This window comes from Vulpes vulpes, chromosome 12 (assembly GCF_048418805.1).
Source record: "Vulpes vulpes isolate BD-2025 chromosome 12, VulVul3, whole genome shotgun sequence".
In the NCBI taxonomy this organism is placed as follows: domain Eukaryota; kingdom Metazoa; phylum Chordata; class Mammalia; order Carnivora; family Canidae; genus Vulpes; species Vulpes vulpes.
Genome location: NC_132791.1, coordinates 114,779,063 through 114,800,514, shown reverse-complemented (window position 1 = coordinate 114,800,514; position 21,452 = coordinate 114,779,063). Strand labels below are relative to the sequence as shown.

At 35.5% G+C, this 21,452-nt stretch overlaps 1 protein-coding gene across 19 annotated transcripts in view; it reads left to right on the top strand.

The window, feature by feature from the left end:
• ARHGEF12 (Rho guanine nucleotide exchange factor 12) overlaps positions 1-21,452 on the top strand; it is a 152,089-nt gene that overhangs the window by 70,536 nt on the left and 60,101 nt on the right. For 10 of the 19 annotated variants that reach the window (XM_072729528.1, XM_072729527.1, XM_072729531.1 and 7 more), the window contains exons 2-6: positions 2,285-2,308; positions 3,614-3,699; positions 16,924-17,022; positions 17,668-17,717; positions 20,403-20,460. In XM_072729528.1, the coding sequence (XP_072585629.1) occupies positions 17,679-17,717; positions 20,403-20,460 (97 nt within the window). In that variant the 5' untranslated portion in view covers positions 2,285-2,308; positions 3,614-3,699; positions 16,924-17,022; positions 17,668-17,678. Of the gene's footprint in view, positions 1-2,284; positions 2,309-3,613; positions 3,700-5,274; positions 5,332-16,923; positions 17,023-17,667; positions 17,718-20,402; positions 20,461-21,452 lie in introns of all 19 variants that reach the window. The other 9 variants (XM_072729524.1, XM_025999050.2, XM_025999048.2 and 6 more) reach the window with 1 other exon arrangement.

Here is a 21,452-nt window from a genome sequence, read left to right as displayed (position 1 = left end):
TTTTAAATCGTGGTTCTTCATATTGGTACTTGGACTTCGTCTTACATCTGGAAACATACATACACACATATGTAAGTATGCACAAACATGTTCAATGTTGGCTAGATGTCCAAGCCATCGATATATTTGCAAAAGCCACATACAGTTTAATTAAGCACATCTAACATAATTCAGCATTCAACTACAGCTCTTTCCCGTAAATATCTCACCAGAGGAGGTTGTCACAGTTTTATAATTGGGTACAGAATGGACAGGGACTTGAAAATAGAGGATTTTGTGCACCAGAATTCTTTCGTCAGCCTAGTGTTGGGCTAATTGTGGCATTTAATGATTGTAGAAAAAAGTATTGATTTAAAAATTTTTTGTTTGAGAGAAGTTCTTCATCTGTTCTTTAAGAATATAGTAAGTAGATTTTGATAAACAAATTTTATTGCACAGGAGTCCTTGTTCTTCATCTTTTCATTCCATTTTTATCGTCCTCTTTCCCCTCCTTTTCCATTCCCTCATAAGAGAAAGCTGCTCAGGAAGCTGGTTTACAATCACTAGTCTGGGAACTTCCGGGATTCTTTACCAGAATCTCCCTGGATGTTGCAGTCCCTGACGCAAGCAGCATTGTTTTGGGGTAGGAGTTTTTATAATGGCTATCAGGAAGAGTGGCTAAGGTTGCTAACTGCAGGTATTATCCTTTGTAGAAACTCAGTTGGGAATTCTTTTCTGCCAACTTCTATATTCATTTCTAAATTAAAAAACATATTCCCACCTCCCCACTCCCCTAACAAGTAAGGATGGACTTCCTATTTCTGACAATTTGATGATCTTTTGTCATCAGTATATTCTCTAGAGCAGTGTACTCTTATCCCAGAATCTCTTTTCCTTATTATCCCTAACTTTGTTGGGAGTTAACATGCACTCATTATAGAAGTTTTCAGATTCTTTGTCTTTTTCTTTGGATCACTTTTGGCTTATATAGGAGTTAAAGGAGATTGTAATTAAACTTTAACTTTAGAGATTATTTTTTAACTAAACTGTCTCCAGGCCAAATAAAATAGCATTCAAGTATCATTGTTTTATGTTTGTTTCTTACTGTGTTTACTAATAACTTTAAAACAGTTTTGTTGATACTCTTAATAAACCCCATTTTTATTACCCAGGCTAAATAATATTCACATAAAATGCCATGGGTTGAGGTAATTTCTGAAATGACAGACCTGAAAAGGGGAATAGGAGGAAATTTGAAAACACTTGTAGACTTAGTGTTTATGTGTAACATCAAATTCTTCTCAAGGAAATTTGAAAACACTTGTAGACTTAGTATTTATGTGTAACATCAAATTCTTCTTACTGGAGCCTCCAGTAATATTTCTTTCAAAAAAGGCAACCAAGAGGAAATACAGTAGTTCTTAATAGCTTATAGAACCGAAGAAAGAAAAGATGTACCCTTTGTTTTCTACTTTTGGAACATAGTCTTTTAAAAAAAAAAAAAAAAAGATTTTGTTTATTTATTCATGAGAGACACACAGAGAGAGAGAGGCAGAGACACAGGCAGATGGAGAAGCAGGCTCCATGCAGGGAGCCTGATGTGGGGCTTGATCCCAGGACTCCAGGATCACGCTGTGGGCCCGAGGCAGGCGCTAAACCACTGAGCCACCCAGGGATCCCCCTGGAACATAGTCTTAATAACTGGTAGTACTGCAATGGTATTTTCTCTAGATTTCTATTATAAATGCTAAACACAAATAAATGAGAATTGTAATTTGAGGAAAGTAGACACAGATCCATAGAGCAGTAATTAGCACCCAGATATCTTGGGGGATGGGGAGTAGTGATGGACAGGAAGAAACTTTCCTTGCTAGGAAAACTTAACGTTTTAATAGTAAGATATTTCTCTTTGCCTTAGTTTTTTAAAATCTGTAAAATGGATATAGGTTTATAGATCTCTTTTATGATTAGATAGCACGTGTCAACAGTTTAGTACAGTGATTAGTATCTAGTAAGCTCTCAATAAATTTAACTGTTGCTATTAGTATTTAGATTTTTACAAAGAGAACCTATACTCAGTGACAGTTCATGGTAAATGCACCTGCAATTTAAGATTTATCTAAGGAGATATTTAAAAATAGCATCCAGCTTCTTACTCTTACTTACCCTGTTTGTTGAGTCTTGCTTTGGGAAAGTTAGCATAAGATGTAAATGTCTTATTCTGGTTTAGTAGAATGGCTAAATTTAGTAACAATCTTATAAGTGAAATAACTACATCTTTCTTTTTTTTCCCCCTTTGTTTCAGGTTTCCCCTCAAAAAACCTATAAGGTAAGTTGTTCAGTTGCCCTTCGTACGCTTAGGTTAAATCTTAATTAGAAGCATTCCTTCGAAATTATGGCGGATTTTTGTGGCTTTTGAAAATGTGGATTTAAGTAGTTTAAAATATCAAAATGTTTTACAAATTTAAAATAGAACAGGTGTTGCATATTTTTTCTGGAAGACAGCATTGTTTTGATAACATTTTCAATGTTTTTAATATAAGCATTTTAAAAGTTTGTTCAAATTGATAGTTAAGGTCACTCCCTATGAAGAGATTTAATTTTAAAATCTATTGTGACTGTTTCCAGTTGTGAGTAGCTTGAGGAGTGTAAATGGCTTGCCAGTTTTTGATGTGTTTTATCACTTGGGTAACTACAGCTGCCTTTGGTTAATGAACTCTGGCAAACTGAATCAGTCTTAATTACTTTAAGACAGTAAAGGAAAAAATCCAAAATGTTCAAATATGCCTGTGCATGAGCCATATCTCCATATGTATTCATATCCTGGAATTAAATGCCTTTTCCTCAGTACTTGTTCTCACTGCTCTCTCATCCTAGGTGTCATAAATATTATTTAAAATGTAGGTAGTATATCATTCCTAATTATGTTAGTGCTTTTATCAGTTTTAGTGACTGCATTGCATGGTCCAGGATACCAATGCTAACCTTGGCATTTCAATTAATTATTAGTGTATGTATCATAGTGAGGGCTTATTTGCTGCCCAACCATTATCTGATCAGTATAATTGGGTAAGCCATACAGAAAATAATAATTCTGGTGTCATCTGGGCCTGCCTGATTTCTGTAGCTAGAGGTCTAGTGAGGCTTGCCTAAGACGTTTTTTTTTTTTTAAACTATTCTCATCCATGCTACATTAACACCGTGATTTTGAACCTGACCATAGTCTATGTAGGTTCAGGTTGGGGAATGTGTTGAATTACTTTCAGGCACTGTTTTCTTACCTGTTTAATGGAAGTTATAACAACCCGTGAAAGCTACTGAAAGAATTTACTTCTAAGAATAAAATAGGTTGTAATACTAAATCCCATTTCTAGGTTCTTTCTAGGAATAAAATAGATGTAATACTAAATACTAGTTTTATTATTTTTAAGCATTTTTTATAACCAAATAACTAGATTCCTTATTATACATAGCATAGACTGAATTTAAAACTTCTTGAAAAATATGTTAGATTTATGAGGATGTGTAAGATTACTTGGATTCTCTTTGTAAGACACACTTGCAGTTTTTAAATTAAGATTTTATTCTCTTGGTTTGCTTACAGTAAATATTTGACTGCTTTGCTTTGATTTAGGCATGGGAGTATTTTGAACCGAGAGTCACCAACAGATAAGAAGCAGAAAGTTGAGCGCAGTGCATCACATGATTTTGATCCCACAGGTAAAACACTGTTTGTTCTTCCAAAGAATATTGAGAATAGTGCAGTTCAGAATAATTCAGCTGAAGCTGTATAACTACCTGAAACACCCAGGAGTTACTGTTTGGTCTACTTGTGATTCTCCTTCCTCTTCAGCAATATAATATAAATCCTTTGCATTCAGGAGGAATGCAAGCATTTATAACATTCAACAATTCCACTATGGAAACAATATTGTAGAGCGTCTTTTATTAAAAAATAACTATGATAATAAAAATCGTCATAATATCGTAATTAGAGATTCTAGTCAGACCAAGGACTTGGCATTAAAATAAATCATTAAGTATGAGCGGTAGCATCTCATAAAATCAAAGCTATAACTACTACAGATTTCTATAGTCATTTAAAAATTCAAGTGTGATCATGGTAAATTGGAGTATTATATAAAATCCACATCAGAGATTCACGGTCATCTAATTTTAGAGTCAGCAAATGAATAGAGATCCCTTTTTCTTCAGTCAAAAATATTCTGAGCTTAGAGACTCTTTTAAGTAATGTTGATCTTTCCTGAAGTTTTCATGCTAGTAGACTTCTGACTATTTATATCTTAATTTTACACAAATAGATTGAATTCCTGTTGTAAAATATGTGTTTTTGCTTTCTCCTTTGTGAAATCATTCAGTATTTAATTTATAAAAAAATGATAATTTTGCTTCTGCTACTTGAAGCTGTTGTGTGTTCTTTGTACACATACAGTGTTACTCAGTTGTATGTTCCTATAACAAAAGGAAGTAAATGCTGAGGTCTTGGATACACAAATGAAATGTATCTTTTTACATATTTTTGTTAAGAAATGCTTTTTTTAATAGAGTATTTTTTTTGTATCTAATCAGATGTTTCATATTTTTAGTATAAATTGTTCTTTTGAAAAACTATTATAAATATTATCCAGGAAGGGAAGACTAAGAAGTGAATAGCTAATAATTTACCTGCATCTTGGGTCGTGGGTAAAAATGAAATCCCAATCATTAATTTTAGGCTTTGTTGGTAGGGTATAGCTTCCGGATCTCCATTAAAAGAGAATTCTTTATTTCTCACACCTAATTTTGACATCATGGGGTTCAGAGGCTTTTATTTATATGATTAGTTATAGTCTTGCTAATGGGTTTCTGCCCTGTGTTCGTATAATTATTAGAGTCTTGTTAGATTGGCCTCCTCTGTATTACTCTGCTGTGATGTGCCCATGTCCATAGACAGATTTGGTGAAGCAGTGTGCAGTGCTTCAAAATGAGGTTATGACAACTTTTAATGTCACCTCAATGATTGTCAGACGATATATTTTGTAGACTATTCACGTGTTGTTTTGTTTGAACATATTTTTATTGCACTGTCTTTTCTTCGATAAATCTTTAAAGTATGTCATTACTTGTGCTGTTCGTGACTGTTCTAAGTGCTATCACCTGTGATGTTCATACTTTGTGTTTGCACGATTTAACTTGATCATGATTCATTCTTTTTCCCCCCCATGAATTTTTTTTCCCCTTACATTGGTCTCCATATTTTCTATATCTCTCTCCTTTTCTCCCGCTCCTGTGCAGATAGCTCCTCCAAGAAGACAAAGTCTAGTTCAGAGGAGAGTAGATCCGAGATATATGGTAAGCTAATGTAGCCAATTCAGCCTTGCACCTTTGGAGCTTGCTTCATGCTGTTTTTTGTTTTGTTTTTTGTTTTTTGTTTTTTTAATAACTGCAGCCTTCCTTGTGTCTGCTCTGCATGGCATGGCAGGGAAAGGGAGCCTGGGGTTTTACTGTGGCTGCAGCTGGGGAACTGAAGGTTGCTAGAAACTAACATCGTAGAGTAAGAGTAGGCCACATGACCCATCTTCTCTTTCATCTTGCCTATGATGGGAAAGTGATGATGTCTCATATGTTTGAGTTGGGTTCCTTCACATAACATAGGTGGGCTTTGAATTCTTGTCATCTTCTTTCCGTGTCCCATTTGCCAAGTTTGGATCATGTAGGATTTTATGGCGACCAGTCTTTCCCTCTAAGTGTAACACTGGTGTGACTTAGAGGTGTTAGCGTTTCATTGGAATTTTTATTGGATTTTTTTCTTTGTTTCTCTTTATTGGCCTTACCGCCTGGAAATGCTGTTTGTATATGATTTATATACAATAGCAGAAATATCTTAAGTATTTTATTTCTATGGCTTCCAGAGTTTGTTTTTGCCTTTCAGAAGTTTCCCTGAAGCTTATTCTGAATGGGAAGATGTTAAAATGATACCTCTTCAGAATAATTTTCACAAAGAGCAGGTTTAATCTGAACAGTTAACTTTGGCAACAGATGATTGAAACACTAATATTTCTAGACTGTGTTCTGTCTCCCAAAGATAATATAAACCATGTTCGTGACGTTCATACATGTTTTTCTCTTTCCTTTGCACAGTTTCACCTGCCCTCTTCCCTTGTTTTGGCATCCAATTAGTGCTTTGAGAAAAGCGAATAGGAGAAGCACTGCTTGGAACCATGACTTCTAAAATCATCTCTGAGAGACTAATAAGTTATTTCATTTTAAAAAGATTCCAAATTTGGCCTCAAAGGAAAATCAGGTCTTCTCTAAAAGAGCCAAAATTCTACCAAATGGAGGTTTCCCCAGATGTAGCTATTTACTAGCCTGACATACATGAAAGGAAAAAAATACATGAAAGCACCTCTCCCCCTACTTGAAGACATTTTATAATTTATATCTCCTGACACTTGAGCCCATAGTATCACATATTTTTTTAATATTATGAGACCTTGGTGTTTGGTTTTAAACCGGCGAATGCTTCTGTGTTAAATAAATATAGTTCTCTGCTTTGGTTTTTGTGGCCAGTGCCTTTTTCTGTTGTAGTCAAACCTTTTACAGTAGCTCAAGATGAAATGTGTACCATGCTGTATGGCATGGCAAGTTTGTGTTTTCTTCCTTCCAAAGTACTTGGCTCCTCGTAAGTAAGAAATAGCTTCTGGATTTCTCAAGACTCTGTCTTTCTGTTCTATATAAAGAGCTTCCTATGGTTTATTCTCTCCTTAGGAATGTGAACACTATCTTTATGGCTCCCTTCTTTTCCAGTAGCCTTTGCAATGTTATATTTCAACTCCCCCACCATTTTCCTAGATATGTGGTATGTATGCAAAAGCTTGCTGTTTGCTTTGGATGCCAGGATGTTTGCTTTGGATGATAGGATGATAGGTATGTATGCAAAAGCTTGCTGTTTGATTTGGATGTTAATATTTCGGTGATAGGAATATTAACACTAGTTCAGACATGCCATTCGCTCGTTAGTAATAGAAACATTTTAAGTGGTAAATGGGGAAATAAGGTGTGGTTTCTTCGTATGTTTGTTTCTTGTAAACCCTCGAAATACCTTTTTTGGAAGCTCATGAGTCCTTAAAAAGCACTTATAAAAGGGATGACTTGATCAGAACAGAGTTAGCATGCACACTGAAATCTCTTTGACATTACAAATATTTTATCACCTGTGTGAATAGATTTCCTCAGACTAGTTAACAGAGAAGAAAAACAATATCTAGGGAGTAAAAAAAAAAAGCTTAGAAATAATGGATTATGATTGAATAGAGTCATAGTGCTGACATTGCTTTAAAGTGTAGGATCTCTTAACAAGCCTGTTTCTGACTTGAGATTTTACATCATCTTGGGGTCAAATTCACTAGCTCAATATTTAGATAAATGCTAGTTCTTCACTTACAAATGATTTATTTTGAATCTTCCTAGCTGTTTTTAGAGCTGTTTTATGAGATACATTTGCTTTGCTCATTTTAAAAGAAAACCAAGTGTCTGTTTTGTGTTGTTCTTCTGTTAAGTTTCTGCCCAGTGCAGTAGATCAGTATTTATTCCATTTCTCCTTATTTTTCCCTCTATACCTTTTGGAATCTGTTGATCACCTGCAGATCTTGTTTCTGATCTACAATTTTAATTATACTTAATTTTCTATTTTTTTCATGAAAATCATAATGGAGAAATTTTGTGGACTTTTGTGGAATAGGAGAGAGTTAGCGAGGGAATTTGGAGTTTGACTGCAGCCTTTTCCTGCCTTCTGTCTTAGATTCATGAAGAGATTCTAGCTGATAGTATTATGTACAAAAAAGCTATGTCTTTTTGAAACTGTTTTAATCTGCTGGGGCTCTTATAACAAAATACCAGAGACTTGGCTTAAATAACAGAATGTATTTTCTCTCACTTTTAGAGGGTAGAAAGATGAGATCAGGGTGCCAGGTTCTGGTGAGAGCTCTTTCCTGGCTTGCAGATGGCTACCTTTTTGCTTTGTGCTCACATCGTCCTTCTTTGGTGCAAGTACATGTAGAGAGAGAAGTCTTTTTGGTGTCTCTTCTTATAAAAGGACAGTAACCGCATCATGAGGGCCCCATTATTTTTTTTCAATTTTTTAAAAAACATTTTAGATATTTATTCTTGGACACAGAGAGAGAGAGGCAGAGACACAGGCAGAGGGAGAAGCAGGCCCCCTACAGGGAGCCCAATGTGGGACTCCATCCCAGGACTCCAGGATTATGCCCTGAGCCAAAGGTAGATGCTCAACCACTGAGCCACCTGGGTGTCCCAAGGGGGAGGCCCCACTCTTATGACCTCATCTAATTCTAATTACCTCCCCAAAGCCCTGCCTCCAAATACCATTACGTTAATATTAGGGGTTAAGGTTCAGTGTGTAAATTTGGAAGGGGGCGTAAATAGCAGTCCATGGCAGAAGCAAACTGCTAATACTTGCACATTCCTGGTTTCCTGGAATATATTCCTTCAGAATATATTTTTTAAAAAAATCTTACCTTTTTTCAATTCAGCTTTCTCAGATGTATAAAGGTGAAAGTCATCAAGCTCTTTCTGCTTTCTTCAGCCTGGCAGAGAGCATTCTGCAGCATGAACCTTCTAAGTCCTCATAAATCCCTCGCCTCTTAACCTCTTGAAGTCTGACTTCTGAACACATGCTATCTGGAAGGTGAATCAAAAGATCCTACTTGAAATCTGTTAACTTTTTCTCAGTTCTCACCTTCCTGTGAACAGATTGGCAATGCTGATGCCCTTTCTTGGCTCCTGTAATATTACATCAGTCTGGTTCTTTTCTCTCTGCAATTGTTTTGTCTTTTCTGTACTTGGCTGCTTTTCCCCTTTTATAGATGGAGGCATGGCCCGCATTTCTGTCCTTGATCTCTTCCGCTGTTTCCAGTCTTATATTTTTAACTGTTTACCGAATACTTCCACCCTAACCATCTTTCAAATTCAGAATGACCAGTGTGAAATTCATCATTTTTCCCTGTGGCTAGAAATCCATCTTTCTCATGATTCCCACCATTCTTTTCATGGCACTGCCTTTCTGCCATTCCCCTTGTCTCGGTTTCTTAAAGTTGTCTCTGACTACTGCCTTTCCCTGTCCTCAGTGGTTTGCCAGGCACCATTGATTCTACCACTTTCTTTCACTTTAATTTCACAGTGATTCCCTTCCCTTTCTCCATTAGATATATTTTATTAAAGTAAGGATTTGGTCATTCACTTATGAGGCAAGTACAAATGGTTAATTAAGTTATAATTTGTTTCTGGTTTATCATTCTCTCTTAATCCACTCCTATTACTTCTACTACCATTTACCTAAAGGCACCAGCCGCTCCTCCACATTTTCCCTTTCCAAATATGGCTTGGGGGTTCTTTCTTTGCTCATGCCATTCCCATTGTCTTGAATGGCTTACCCCCTATAACTCCCCATCCTACAAGGCCCAGTTCAAATACTGCCTCCAACACAGGACTTTCCTAGGTTTGCCCCCTTCTCTGTTGTCTGACCTCTGACATCCTGCTTTGTATCTAGTTATTTGTGTTTCTACCCATCTTTGCATCTCCCACAATGCCTGACACAGCAGAGGCTCTCGTTAAATGAGTTTTGAATGAATGATTATTGATATTGGAGTGAAGCATTTTAGTAAGGAGAACTAATAGAATACAATGTTGACTCATCTTGATTGGAATTTTCTTCTCTTCAGAAAGATTTTAAGGTAGAAGAAAATGGAACTTAGAAAAGAGACTTGCTGCTGGTAATAGTCTAAAAGAATGAAATCAGCCCACTTGGAAGTTAAAGCTTCCTCTTGCTTGGCAGCATTGTACATTTAGAATCCAGAAGCTTCTTAATCAAAGGATTATCTGAGGTCTTACTCATAAAACATGTATGTCTGGCAGCAGTTTAAAAATGAGCTGTTTTTATGAGGTTGCACATGGTCTTTTTCCACACCCTTCCCTGAAGCTAATTCTTGAGAGGTGAGACTTTGAGAAGTTTGGTCATGTAATAAAATCAAAGGTGAAGAAAGACTAGTGTGCTTTCACTAGAATGAATGTAGTATGGAAGGTTCAGTATGCTGCCCTGTGTATTTAACCTTCCATTTTCAGTAATTTGCTTTTTGGTACTATCGCTGTTGTTTTGTTTTGTTTGTTTGTTTGTTTGTTTTTCCAGGAATGTATCATAGTGAATTCTGAGAGTATTTTCTCCTCTTTTTCAAAGTACCTTTTTATGACTTCTTCTCCCCACTCCAAAGCTTTACAAAGGCTTAATTTCTTTCACTTTCAGAATACCATCCTTGGTAATTATCTTTTGAATAAAAAACAGTCATTTTATGTTGGTTTCAAATACCACACTGTCATAACAAGGAAAAGAAATGTCCTTTGTTAGAAAGAGAAAATAAAATTTAGGAAAGGATAGTATTTATATAAACTTTTATAGAACATTTTTACTTCACCAATGATACGAAGCATGATATCTATTATTAGCTTCCAGGTGAAATAGCATAATCCTTAAAAGACAGGAAATAAAGAAAAAATGTATTTTTAACTAGAGGAGTTTTTTTAGGGTAGAAGAGTCAGATTGTTTTAGTTAGAAATTAGGCAGGGCAGTAGGTTAGTGTCCTGAAAGTATTTCTCTACTTTGCATGGTTTTCAGGACAATGATTTTACTTTTTTCTAAGAAGTAATTGAGTATGATTAAAATTTCCTGTATATAAAATAAACTCAAATTTTACTTAGTAAATAGTCATTCAGTACCTCTTGTGTGCCAGGCACTATGACAAGGGATAGAGAGACAAAGAGGATAGGATCTGCACCTGCTTTCTAGAAGTTCACTGTCTAACACAAAAGAATTTTAATAGATTTTGGTAATTACATGAGATATGCAGTTACCAATACTCCATATGCCCTTACAAAGTAGACAGTTGTGGAAAAAAAAAAAAAAACTCCTATGGCACTAAGAACAATGAGAATGGAGAAATATTACCATGACCAAGTTTTAGGAGAGGTTGTTCCTCATCATTATCTCATTGTTGGATACTCTGCCTGTCTTCACACATAGTGCTTGGATACAGCTCACATTAAAGTGATTTGTGACCTTATAAAAACTCATATTCAGAGGTAAACACATTGTATGGTAATTCTAACAGACAATAAGTGATCTAGCAAAACCAACAAACAAATCGTAGACTATACATGTGTGTAAAAACCAGGGAAAGTGAAAATGATGGAAAGTGTTGGCTGGATGGTTGGTTTTATTTTATTTTATTTTTTTTTAAGATTTTATTTATTTATTCATGATAGAGAGAGAGAGAGAGAGGCAGAGACACAGGCAGAGGGAGAAGCAGGCTCCATGCAGGGAGCCCGATGTGGGACTCGATCCCAGGCCTCCAGGATCAGGCCCTGGCTGAAGGCGGTGCTAAACCACTGAGCCACCGGGGCTGCCCTGGATGGTTGGTTTTAATTAATGAAATGTGAAAATGGATATTTTGGAGTTAGCCAGGGCTCCACTTTTCACTTTATCTTCTTTCATAAAACATATAAAGCCTGTTATCTGTCCTATACTCTGATTTTTCATTAGACATTGCCATTGTCATAGACATTCCCTGTGTCTCTGTGGTCCTTTCTTGCCAAGATTTTAAATTCTTTAAGGGCAAAGATGTTTAGTAGTTTTGTATTCCTCACAAACTGCAGTGTTAAATAACTGGTAGACAGATGTTCAGTGCAGATTTGCTAAAACAAAAAAGTAGTTTTTTGTTTGTCAAAAAGAACATTTCAGCGATGTGCTAATTTAGTCTTGTTGGTGTATCCATGATTTCAATGTGAAGTATTGGTGATTCCAGTGTTAAGGGTGTGAAAGGTGGAATTTATCCTCTGTGATGGGTTAAAACACCTTGTGGTCTATAACAAGTAGAACATTTCTCTCGAGGAAAAAAAAAGCATTTTATTTTATTTTGAATGGGAAGGAACATAATAGATCTAAGCATTTGAAAGACTGGATTTCTGAATTTTGAATGGCATGACAGCTTAGTTTTTACTTAATTATAACTGCAATTCCAAGTTGATGCAGATGGCATAGATTCCTATGACAAAATAGTATCATTAATTTGAAATATGTAGATTCTGAATTGGTTGTATATGTAAGGCATGTTTTCCTTTTGTATTGTTCTAGTGATTCTTATATGTTAAAGTACATCAGATTCTCAGATTAGCAGATAGAATAATAATAAATGGACACTATAGTGGGGTTGAGACGAGAAAGACGAATAGGATATACACATAGCACTTTCTCTGTTTCCTCCTTTTCTTTGGCCTCATCTCCTTTTGATGTAGAGTTAAGAGGGAAAGTTATCAGGCTGGGCAATTTTGAATTGTGGAAAACAGGTTTGCAGTATTCTGAGGTAATCCTACTACATTTACTCAATTTTTAGCAGTTTATTAGGTCCTAGGGCATATTTACCAAAATTGACTTCTGTGATATTTTTCTCATAATAACCTCCCTCTCTGAGCTCCATCCGTCTCTAGACTCTTGGCCTTTTCCCATTTTTATTAATTTACAAGCAATTAAAAAAAAATGTCCTTTGGTGTCTAAACATTTGCCAGTTCCTGAAATTGTAAATGAGGACAGAGCCCCTACATTCTTGAAGCATATCATCTAGTGAGTGGATAAAAACAATAGGTATCAATTGTGAGTGATAATGAGTGAAAATATCAGTGAGGGTGACAAAACATGAGAGACACCTAACTCTGGGAAATGAACAAGGGGTAGTGGAAGGGGAAGTGGGCGGGGGGGGGTTAGTGAGTGATGGGCACTGAGGGGGGGCACTTGGCAGGATGAGCACTGGGTGTTACGCTATATGTTGGCAAATTGAACTCCAATAAAATTTTTTATTTAATTGTGAATGATAATGATAGGGGAGTAACTAGAGGGCACTGTCGGTAAGGTGGGCGGGGGGGACCTAACCTGGTCTGGGTATTTAGGAAAAGCTTATAAGAGAAGGTGATTTCTTTCTTCATACCTTCTTGCTGTCTCCTATATTCTAAAGTTGCCTTCTTAGAAGAAGCCCTACTCCATAATATTTCCTTTCTCTGTTCCTTCCCCATCCAAAACTAATTTGCTTGTTTGTTAAAACAAAACAAAAAACAAAACAAAAAAGAAACAAAAAAAATTTAGATAAAGACGTAAATGAGGATTCATCTTTTTACTTTGCAGTAACAATGGGAGTTTAACATAAAAGTTTTTTTTTTTTTCTCAAAGATTTTATTTATTCATGAGAGACACAGAGAGAGAGGCAGAGACAAAGGCAGAGGGAGAAGCAGGCTTCTCGAGGGGGAGCCAATGTAGGACTCAATCCCAGGACCCTGGGATCATGACCTGAGCCAGAGGCAGATGCTCAACAACTGAGCCACTGGGGGGCATCCCTAACATAAAAGTCAGGCATCCCTAACATAAAAGTGTTTTTAATTGATTTTTTAATTGATGGCGTGGTTAGATGAGTAATATATTTCTGAGCAGGAAAATCCAAAGGCAATGTACCCCTAATCATAATAAAATACTTAACACTTATGAATCTTTATTTGTATTTATCAGGGATTAAGCTAAATACTTAATATATATTATATTCAAGTGAAATACAGAAATGTACAGCATGCATAAGTGAGGGGAGTGCAAAGGAAGAGAGAGAAAGAGAATCTTTGAGCAGACTCCCCACAGAATGTGGGCCTGACATGGGGCTTGATCTCACAACCCCAAGATCATGACTGGAGCCAAAACCAAGAGTCAGATACTCAACTCACTGAGCCACCCAGGTGCCCCAAAACATAGCAAACTCTTACTGCCCACTCTGCCTCCCTCATTTTTTACAAGCATCTTCTTATTTACAGGGATCAGAAAAATAGTCTATTTAAGAAGCCTTGTGGCTTAACACAGCAAACCCCAGCATTAGAAACCTCTAATTCACTGATTTTCATTCAGCATAGGAAGTGGGATGGGAGAAGGATATAGTATGGGAAATATATATATTATGTTACAAGTATCTTGATTTTTATGTTGAAGTCACAGTATCTTATTTTGAAACTTCAAATAATTGTAAAGGAGATCATCAAATGTTTGTTTCTAAAACTGAATGTGGATTTTAAAAGATTTTGGTAAAACATTGTCCTGATTCTATTCTGAGTCTCTAATTCTTATATTTATTGTATTATGTACCAGGAATTTATGAAGAATGCTTCCTCCTTGATTTTATGTATTATATCCATTCTAATTATAGTTTTCCCCAGTTACTTGAAGGATGCAAGTCAAAGACTGAATTCTGTGAGGTTTAGGTTGTCTTTCCTCTGCCCTCATTACAATGTACTATTTTGTGGGTGTGGTCAATTTGCTAATTCAAATACTGTTTGGTGTTTAGTAGTCTCTAGAATTGAAGGTTACTAATTGATGTGATATGTTGATGTGGAAGATCAACTTTCTTAGATACAACTTACATAAAATAAGCTGTACTTTTAAGGGTTCAGTTGGATGAGTTTTGACAGAGGAATGCACTCCTGTAACCGTTACCTTAATTAAGATATAGAACATTTCCATCACCCCAGAAAGTTCCTTTATGTCTCTTTGTGGTCATCCTCACCCTTCCTCCCCTTGTCCTTAGGCAACCACTAATCTGCTTTTTGTTACTATCCTTTAGTTTTGCCTGTTCTCCACTGGAATCATATAGTATGTACTCTGTTTTATATCTGCTTTCTTTTGCTTCTTAGCATGATGTTTTTGTGATTCATCCATGTTTGTTGCATGTGTTAGTTATTCCTTTTTTTCCCTTGCTAAGTAATATTTAATTATAATGGATGTATGACAGTTTATCTGTTCATCCGTTGATAGATCTTAGAGTTGTTTCTAGTTTTTGGCTCTGAGGAATAAAACTACCATAAGTATTTGTGTACCAACCGTTATGCGGACATGCATTTTCATTTCTCTTGGGAGTGAAATTGCTGGGTCATGTGTAAATGTATACTTACATTTATAAGAAATTTCTAAACTGTTTTCCAAAGTGTTTGTATGGTTTTACACTCTTACCAGCAATGCGTGAGAGTTCCAGTTGCTCCACATCCTTGTCCAGCATTTGGTACTATCAGTCTTTTTATTTTTAGCCATTCAAGTTAGTGTATAGTGGTATCTCATTGTGGCTTTAGTTTTCATTTTCCTGATGACTGCAGTTGTTGAGCATCCTTGCATGTGCTTTTTTGGCCATTGGGGTATCTTTATTTGTGCTGTGTTTATTCAGATCTTTTGTCCTTTTTTTTTTTTTTAATTTATTTTTAAGTAATCTTTATGCCCACATAGAGCTCAAACTCACAACCCCAGGATCAAGAGTGGCACACTCTACTCACTAAGCCAGCCGGGTACCCTGAAATCTTCTGTTCTTTTTAAAATGTGTCTCCCGTTATTGAACTGTAGAGTTGTTGTTTTTTAAATATAATCTGATACAAGTCCTTTATCAGATATTTGTATTATGAATATTTTCTCCCACTCTGTACCTTGCCTTTTCGTTTTCTTATCAGTGTCTTTAAAGGAGAGTGTATTTAAAATTTTGAGTACAATTTCCTAGTTTTTTTCTTTTATGGTTGGTGCATTTTCCATCCTAAAAGATCTCTGCTTACCTAAGATCTTGACTTTTTTTCCTATATTTTCTTATGAAGAAAAGTTGTAGCCTTTGTGTTTAGGTCCATGATTTTTCTTAAGTTAATTTTTTGTGTAGGCTTATGAATAAGGTTCATAGTTCGTGTTTTCTGTACTGTGATGCACTTATTCCAGGCTTTCATTTGTAGTAGGCTCACATACCTGTGACATTTCATTAACAGCAAGAAATACATGTATTCCTTAATATGCAATCTTTAACATATCCTTCATTTTATACATCAGACTTATTTAAAAGCATTTACATAAAAAATGCTCTTTGTGTAAAAATCCTTATTTTGAAGAAATTTTTTATTTTCTAATCATCACTATACTTGCATTATTTATCATGTTTTATATATTGATTTTTGGTGAAACACTTAGATCCTGCAAAGCTAAAGTATTAAATCTCTGGCTAACACAGAGTTCAGGATCTTCAGATCTTGATCTGTGATCAGACAGCCCTGGGTACAAATCAGGGTTCTGTGATGGGACATTCCTGTTCCTTTGGTTGTGGTCCTCTTTCTTTCACCTTGCCTAGACTACTTTTGTTTGCCTTTTGGTAGAAGGAAAACAAACTCTCCTGTAGAAATCAGGTAAGTACGTGAAAGGAGTGAAAGAATTGGTTGAGTTCAAAGGTTCTTTCTTGATCTTCTCTATTTTTTTCTCCTTTTTATTTTTTCTATGAGCCAATGTCTTTCCTGTCTTTGAACTTGTTCTTTCTCCCTTTTGGGAGAAGAACTGCCCATGCTCTGCAAGTACCTCCTTTCTTTATATAGTCTTTTTCTGAGAGTGAGATTGGATTTCTCTGGGGTTTACATGGGATGCTTTGAGCCTAATGTCCCCAGATGTAGATTTTCTTGGGTTTAAACACCAGTGAGAGCACTCAAAACAGAGGGCAGTGGGGAGGATTTCATGTTACAAATAAATAGCAAGGATGCAAACAGGCCTTCCTTCTGTCTCCTAATACTTCATCTGTTCTACTTTGCCATAGCTGTTTTTAAATCTTGGAGCAGTTCTACTCTACCTGTCCAGCGAGAAACCAATATATATGACGCTTTGTGATATTCTTGCATTTGTTTTGTTTATGGGGTTAGTTCTCTGGTTTGTGATATTGGTTTCACATGCCATCTTGTGTTTCTCCAGATAGAATATAGTTCTTTACAGTTCGTTACTAATATGTCATTATGTCTTTTTCTCTCTCCCATTTTCTCTTCTCTCTTTACCCTGTGGTTCTTGTGCAGGTCTGGTTCAGCGTTGTGTGATCATCCAGAAGGATGACAATGGATTTGGGCTGACGGTCAGTGGAGACAATCCAGTCTTCGTACAGTCTGTCAAAGAAGGCAAGGCATTTTTAAAAACAGTCTTGTCACTTGGGAACAGAGTAAGAATAGAAAAACTTAATGTCTATTGCCTAGAATAAAATAATCACATACATTGCAGGTCATAGTGGTCCATTGTGTTAGATTTGTCTTTAGTGTCATTTATAGACATGAATTCTCCCCAATTGATTTTCTTTGTACTTACTAGAAAGAAAACAGCCTTAGTTTTAGAAACTATATGACTTCTTGTTTGTGTTGCTTTTTGATGTATAAAGCAACTTTATACATCAAAAAGCAACACAAAGTTTATAGAATTTTATAGAATTTTATTTCTTCCTGGCACCAGAGATCTTTTTAGACCAGATTAAAGAAATGGTTATATGCACCAAAACACCTACTTTTCCCAAAATGACAGTAATAGTATATTCTATTACATATATTGAATACATTCTTTATGCTGTAATTCGACGTAGGTATTTTTTTTCCCCATTTACAGGGGATATTGAGGCTTAGAGTGAAAAAGAAAACCACATAAAACCAATTCATGGTCACACAACTAGTGAGTGGCAGAGGCACATGTTTTTTAACCATTTGGTGCCTCTCCTTCAAGAAAATTATCAGCACATGCAAATGATTTACATTTTAAGTAATTAATTTCTCTTACAGATGGAGCAGCCATGCGGGCTGGGGTACAGACAGGTGATCGAATCATCAAGGTAAGGAAAAGACTATTACGGAATTTATGATAGATTTAAAAACAGCATATATTAACTGTATTTGATTTTTTTCACTTGGATTTTTATAAAAAGCAGTGCATTATATATATTTGTTGACTATAAAAAACACTTCATTTATTTTAAAATTAATATTACTCTTTACTGAAGGTCATAATAAAAGGCATGAATAAATGGAGTCATGTGTATTCTTAGATAGGAAAGTAACTCATTGTGATAAAGACCATTTCTTTCCAAACTACTCTGTTAGCAAGAAAGTCTCATCAGAATATATTAATATGACTGGGGAGATGTGTTATTATTTGTCAAACTCATGAGTCTTCCAAATGAATTTTACAGAGGTTTAAGAATAGCTTAAGAAAAAAAATATTATATGTATGAGTATGTGTGAGATGAGATGGTAGGGATTAATTCAAAGCAAGTTGCTCTAGTCTAGATATAGGCCTATCAGTCCAGAAATAGGGAGGATTGGAACGATCAGTCATTACTCTTGAGATGTTGAATAATTTGAATACTTAAAATCAAATTATTATATAGGAAAAGGCACCATGAGTATTTACAAACAACTATCTGGAAATAAGTATTTGAAATTTCAAATACCTACTAGAGAGTAGAATGCCTTACTTGTAAAGAGAGAGCACTTTTAAATTCCTAAGAGAAGAATAAATAAATAAATAGCCTAATCAAAACAAGGTGAAGAATTTTATCAGGCTCCCCAAAATAATTGAAATAAATAATATATTATGGAGGATAGGTCTCATCTCATTAATAACAAAGAAGTAGAAATTAAAATGATAGCTTAAGTGGTACCTGGGTGGATCAGTTGGTTAACATCCAGTTCTTGGTTCTGGCTCGGTCATGATCTCTAGGTTGTGAGATTGAGCCCTGCATTGGGCTCTGTACTGGGCCATTGAGCCTGCTTAAGATTCTCTCTTTCCCTCTACTTCTCACCCCCTTTTCTCTCTCCCTCTCTAAAGCATAAAATAAAATAAATAAAATGATAGGTGAAAATATATTTGGTTGTCAGAAATTTTAAAGATTATTGATAATATAACTTTGGCATGGTTTGGGCATGGTAAAATGGCTAGTCTCATAAACTTGTGAGTATAAATTGGGTAAACTCTATTTGGATGTCAATTTGTGAATGTATCAAAAATGATATACTATTTTATTTATTTTATTTTATTATTTTATTTATTTTATTTTATTTTTTTTAAGTGAGAAGGAGAGCAGGGCAGGGGCAGGGGTAGAAGGAGAGGGAATATATTGAGCAGGCTCCACACCCAGCAGGGAGCCTGATGTGAGGCTAGATCGCATTACCTGGAGATTATCACCTGAACTGAACCCAAGTGTCACATGCTTAATTGACTCTGCCACACAGGTGCCCCCCAAATTACATACTTTTAGAGAAATATATAGCTTTTGACCAGCAAGTTTGCTTTTAGGACTTACCTAAGGAAGTAAGTGTATAAATGTGAACTGATATATGTATAGGGAAATTCATTTCAGCTTTGTCATATTGAAAATTTGTGCAGGTGCCTGGGTGGCACAGTTGGTTAAGTGTCTGACTCTTGGTTACAGCACAGGTTGTCCTCTCAGGGTAATGGGATGGAGCCCAATTGGGCTCTGCACTCAGCATGAAGTCTGCTTAAAAAGATTCTCTCTCCCTCTCCCTCTGCCCCTATTCCCTGCACTCACTCACTCACTCTCTCTCTCTCAAATAAGTCTTAAAAAAAATTGTAAACAGTTCAAATGTGCATAAATGGAGGGCTAGAAAAAGAAATTACATTTCATTCACAGATGTTAAAAAGAATGGATTAGGTCTATGTGTATCTATATTGAAAGAAAACCATATACAACAAAAAAGTATGTGCAGAAAAAAAGGCAATTATAATATATGTATGTATATATATGTGTCTATGCCTGTGTCTGTGTATCTGGTGTGTGTATCCTAGAACATTGTCTCAGAGATTAAACTTCATGATTAACAGCTATCATCTCTGGTAGGCATGACTAGTATCTTTTTACTGCTATTTTAGACACTGATATATTTGAACTTTTAAAAATTAGCATTACCCATGTCAAGGAAAATAGCATTGGTTCCATGTTTAAGAGTTTTTCTTCATTTGGGTTAGTGGAAGCTTTGGATAACATTTCCTGCAGTTAGCCTATCTGAAAATTAGTTTTCTTTGTAAAGATTAGGTCATGGTTGGAAAACTTAAAGTAGAGTGAGTATTGTTAGGGAAATAATGCTTATTTTTTTATCTTTTAAAAAAATCAGTATGATTTTGAATCATGATTGAAAATTCATGATTGATTTTGAATTTGTAGTTAAAAGCAAAATGGTCTTTTTTGTTTGCAAGAACCCTTCACTGTGCAGGACTTATAAAACCTGTTGTATAGTATGTTTTGTTATTTTTCATGGTAAGTTATAATATCCTTTAAATCAAGGCATTGTTTTATATTCAAGTTCATTTTGTTGCTAAGTTTGCTGAGTACACCTTATAGAATAGTGATAAAAGTGAATATTGAATTAAATATATACATATTTTAATATAGTTCTGTGTACTATATTCTAATCGGTTGTATTATGTACAATAATTTCTAAGGCCAGTGTAGCCATTCTCAATGGAATGTGTCTGACATTTTGTTTTCATTTTCTTATAGGTGAATGGAACTCTGGTGACTCATTCAAACCATTTGGAAGTGGTGAAGCTAATCAAATGTAGGTGAATTTTATTCTCAGTTTTAATTAGTTTCTGACTCCTTTAAAGGAAGGATCAAAAAACATTTATGTAATAAGCCAGATAGTAAATATTTTAGGGTTTGTGGGCCTTACCATCTTCTATTTTCTCATGATTGCACAAAAAGCCATTTGCAAATGAACAGTTGTGGCTGTATCTCAGTAAAACTTTGTCTCCCTGGGTGGCTCAGCGGTTTAGCGCCTGCCTTCCTCCCAAGGCATGATCCTGTAGTCCCAGGATCGAGTCCCACATCGGGCTCCCTGCATTGAGCCTGTTTCTCCTTCTGCCTGTGTCTCTGCCACTGTCTCTCTGTGTCTCTCATGAATAAATAAGTGGAATCTTTAAAAAAAAAAAAAAAATTTTGTTAAAACAATCTGTGGGCTGGATATAGCCTCTTGGCTTGAGTTTGCTTTAACTCTGCATTAAAGGAAAGTCTGAAGTGAAAATCCCTAATTTACTAATAACTATATTTTATCTGCTTCATATACGTGGTAGATGATAATATCTTGTCATTCTTGGTAACATGAAAGGCATATATTTGAACGACATGCATGAGTCATCTGAGGGGGAAGAGATAGAGAATTCACATGGAATGGCCCAGATGAACTGAAATGGAACTTTAAAAATCATCCAGCATAGTCATGTTTCCTCAGATAAGTAAATCATAAAATAAAATCCAGGGTAATGATCTCTTGGAAATCTCCAGGGTTAAGGCTTTAGAATCTTCTGCATCAGACTATTCCATAGTAGACTACAAGTAAGATAGTTGTTTATGGCCAAGCAGAAACACTACTATTTTATTTAATCCTGTTTTTGTTTCATAGGGTGGACATCTTGAGAATTAATTTAATAAACTGAGTTCCTTCTTAGCTGTCTTACCACTGTTTAACTAAAGCAACCCCTGAATCCTTTTTACCTTTTTATCAGACAGCTAGGCTCTAAAGGGTCCCTAGGATCATAGTTCTTAACTTTA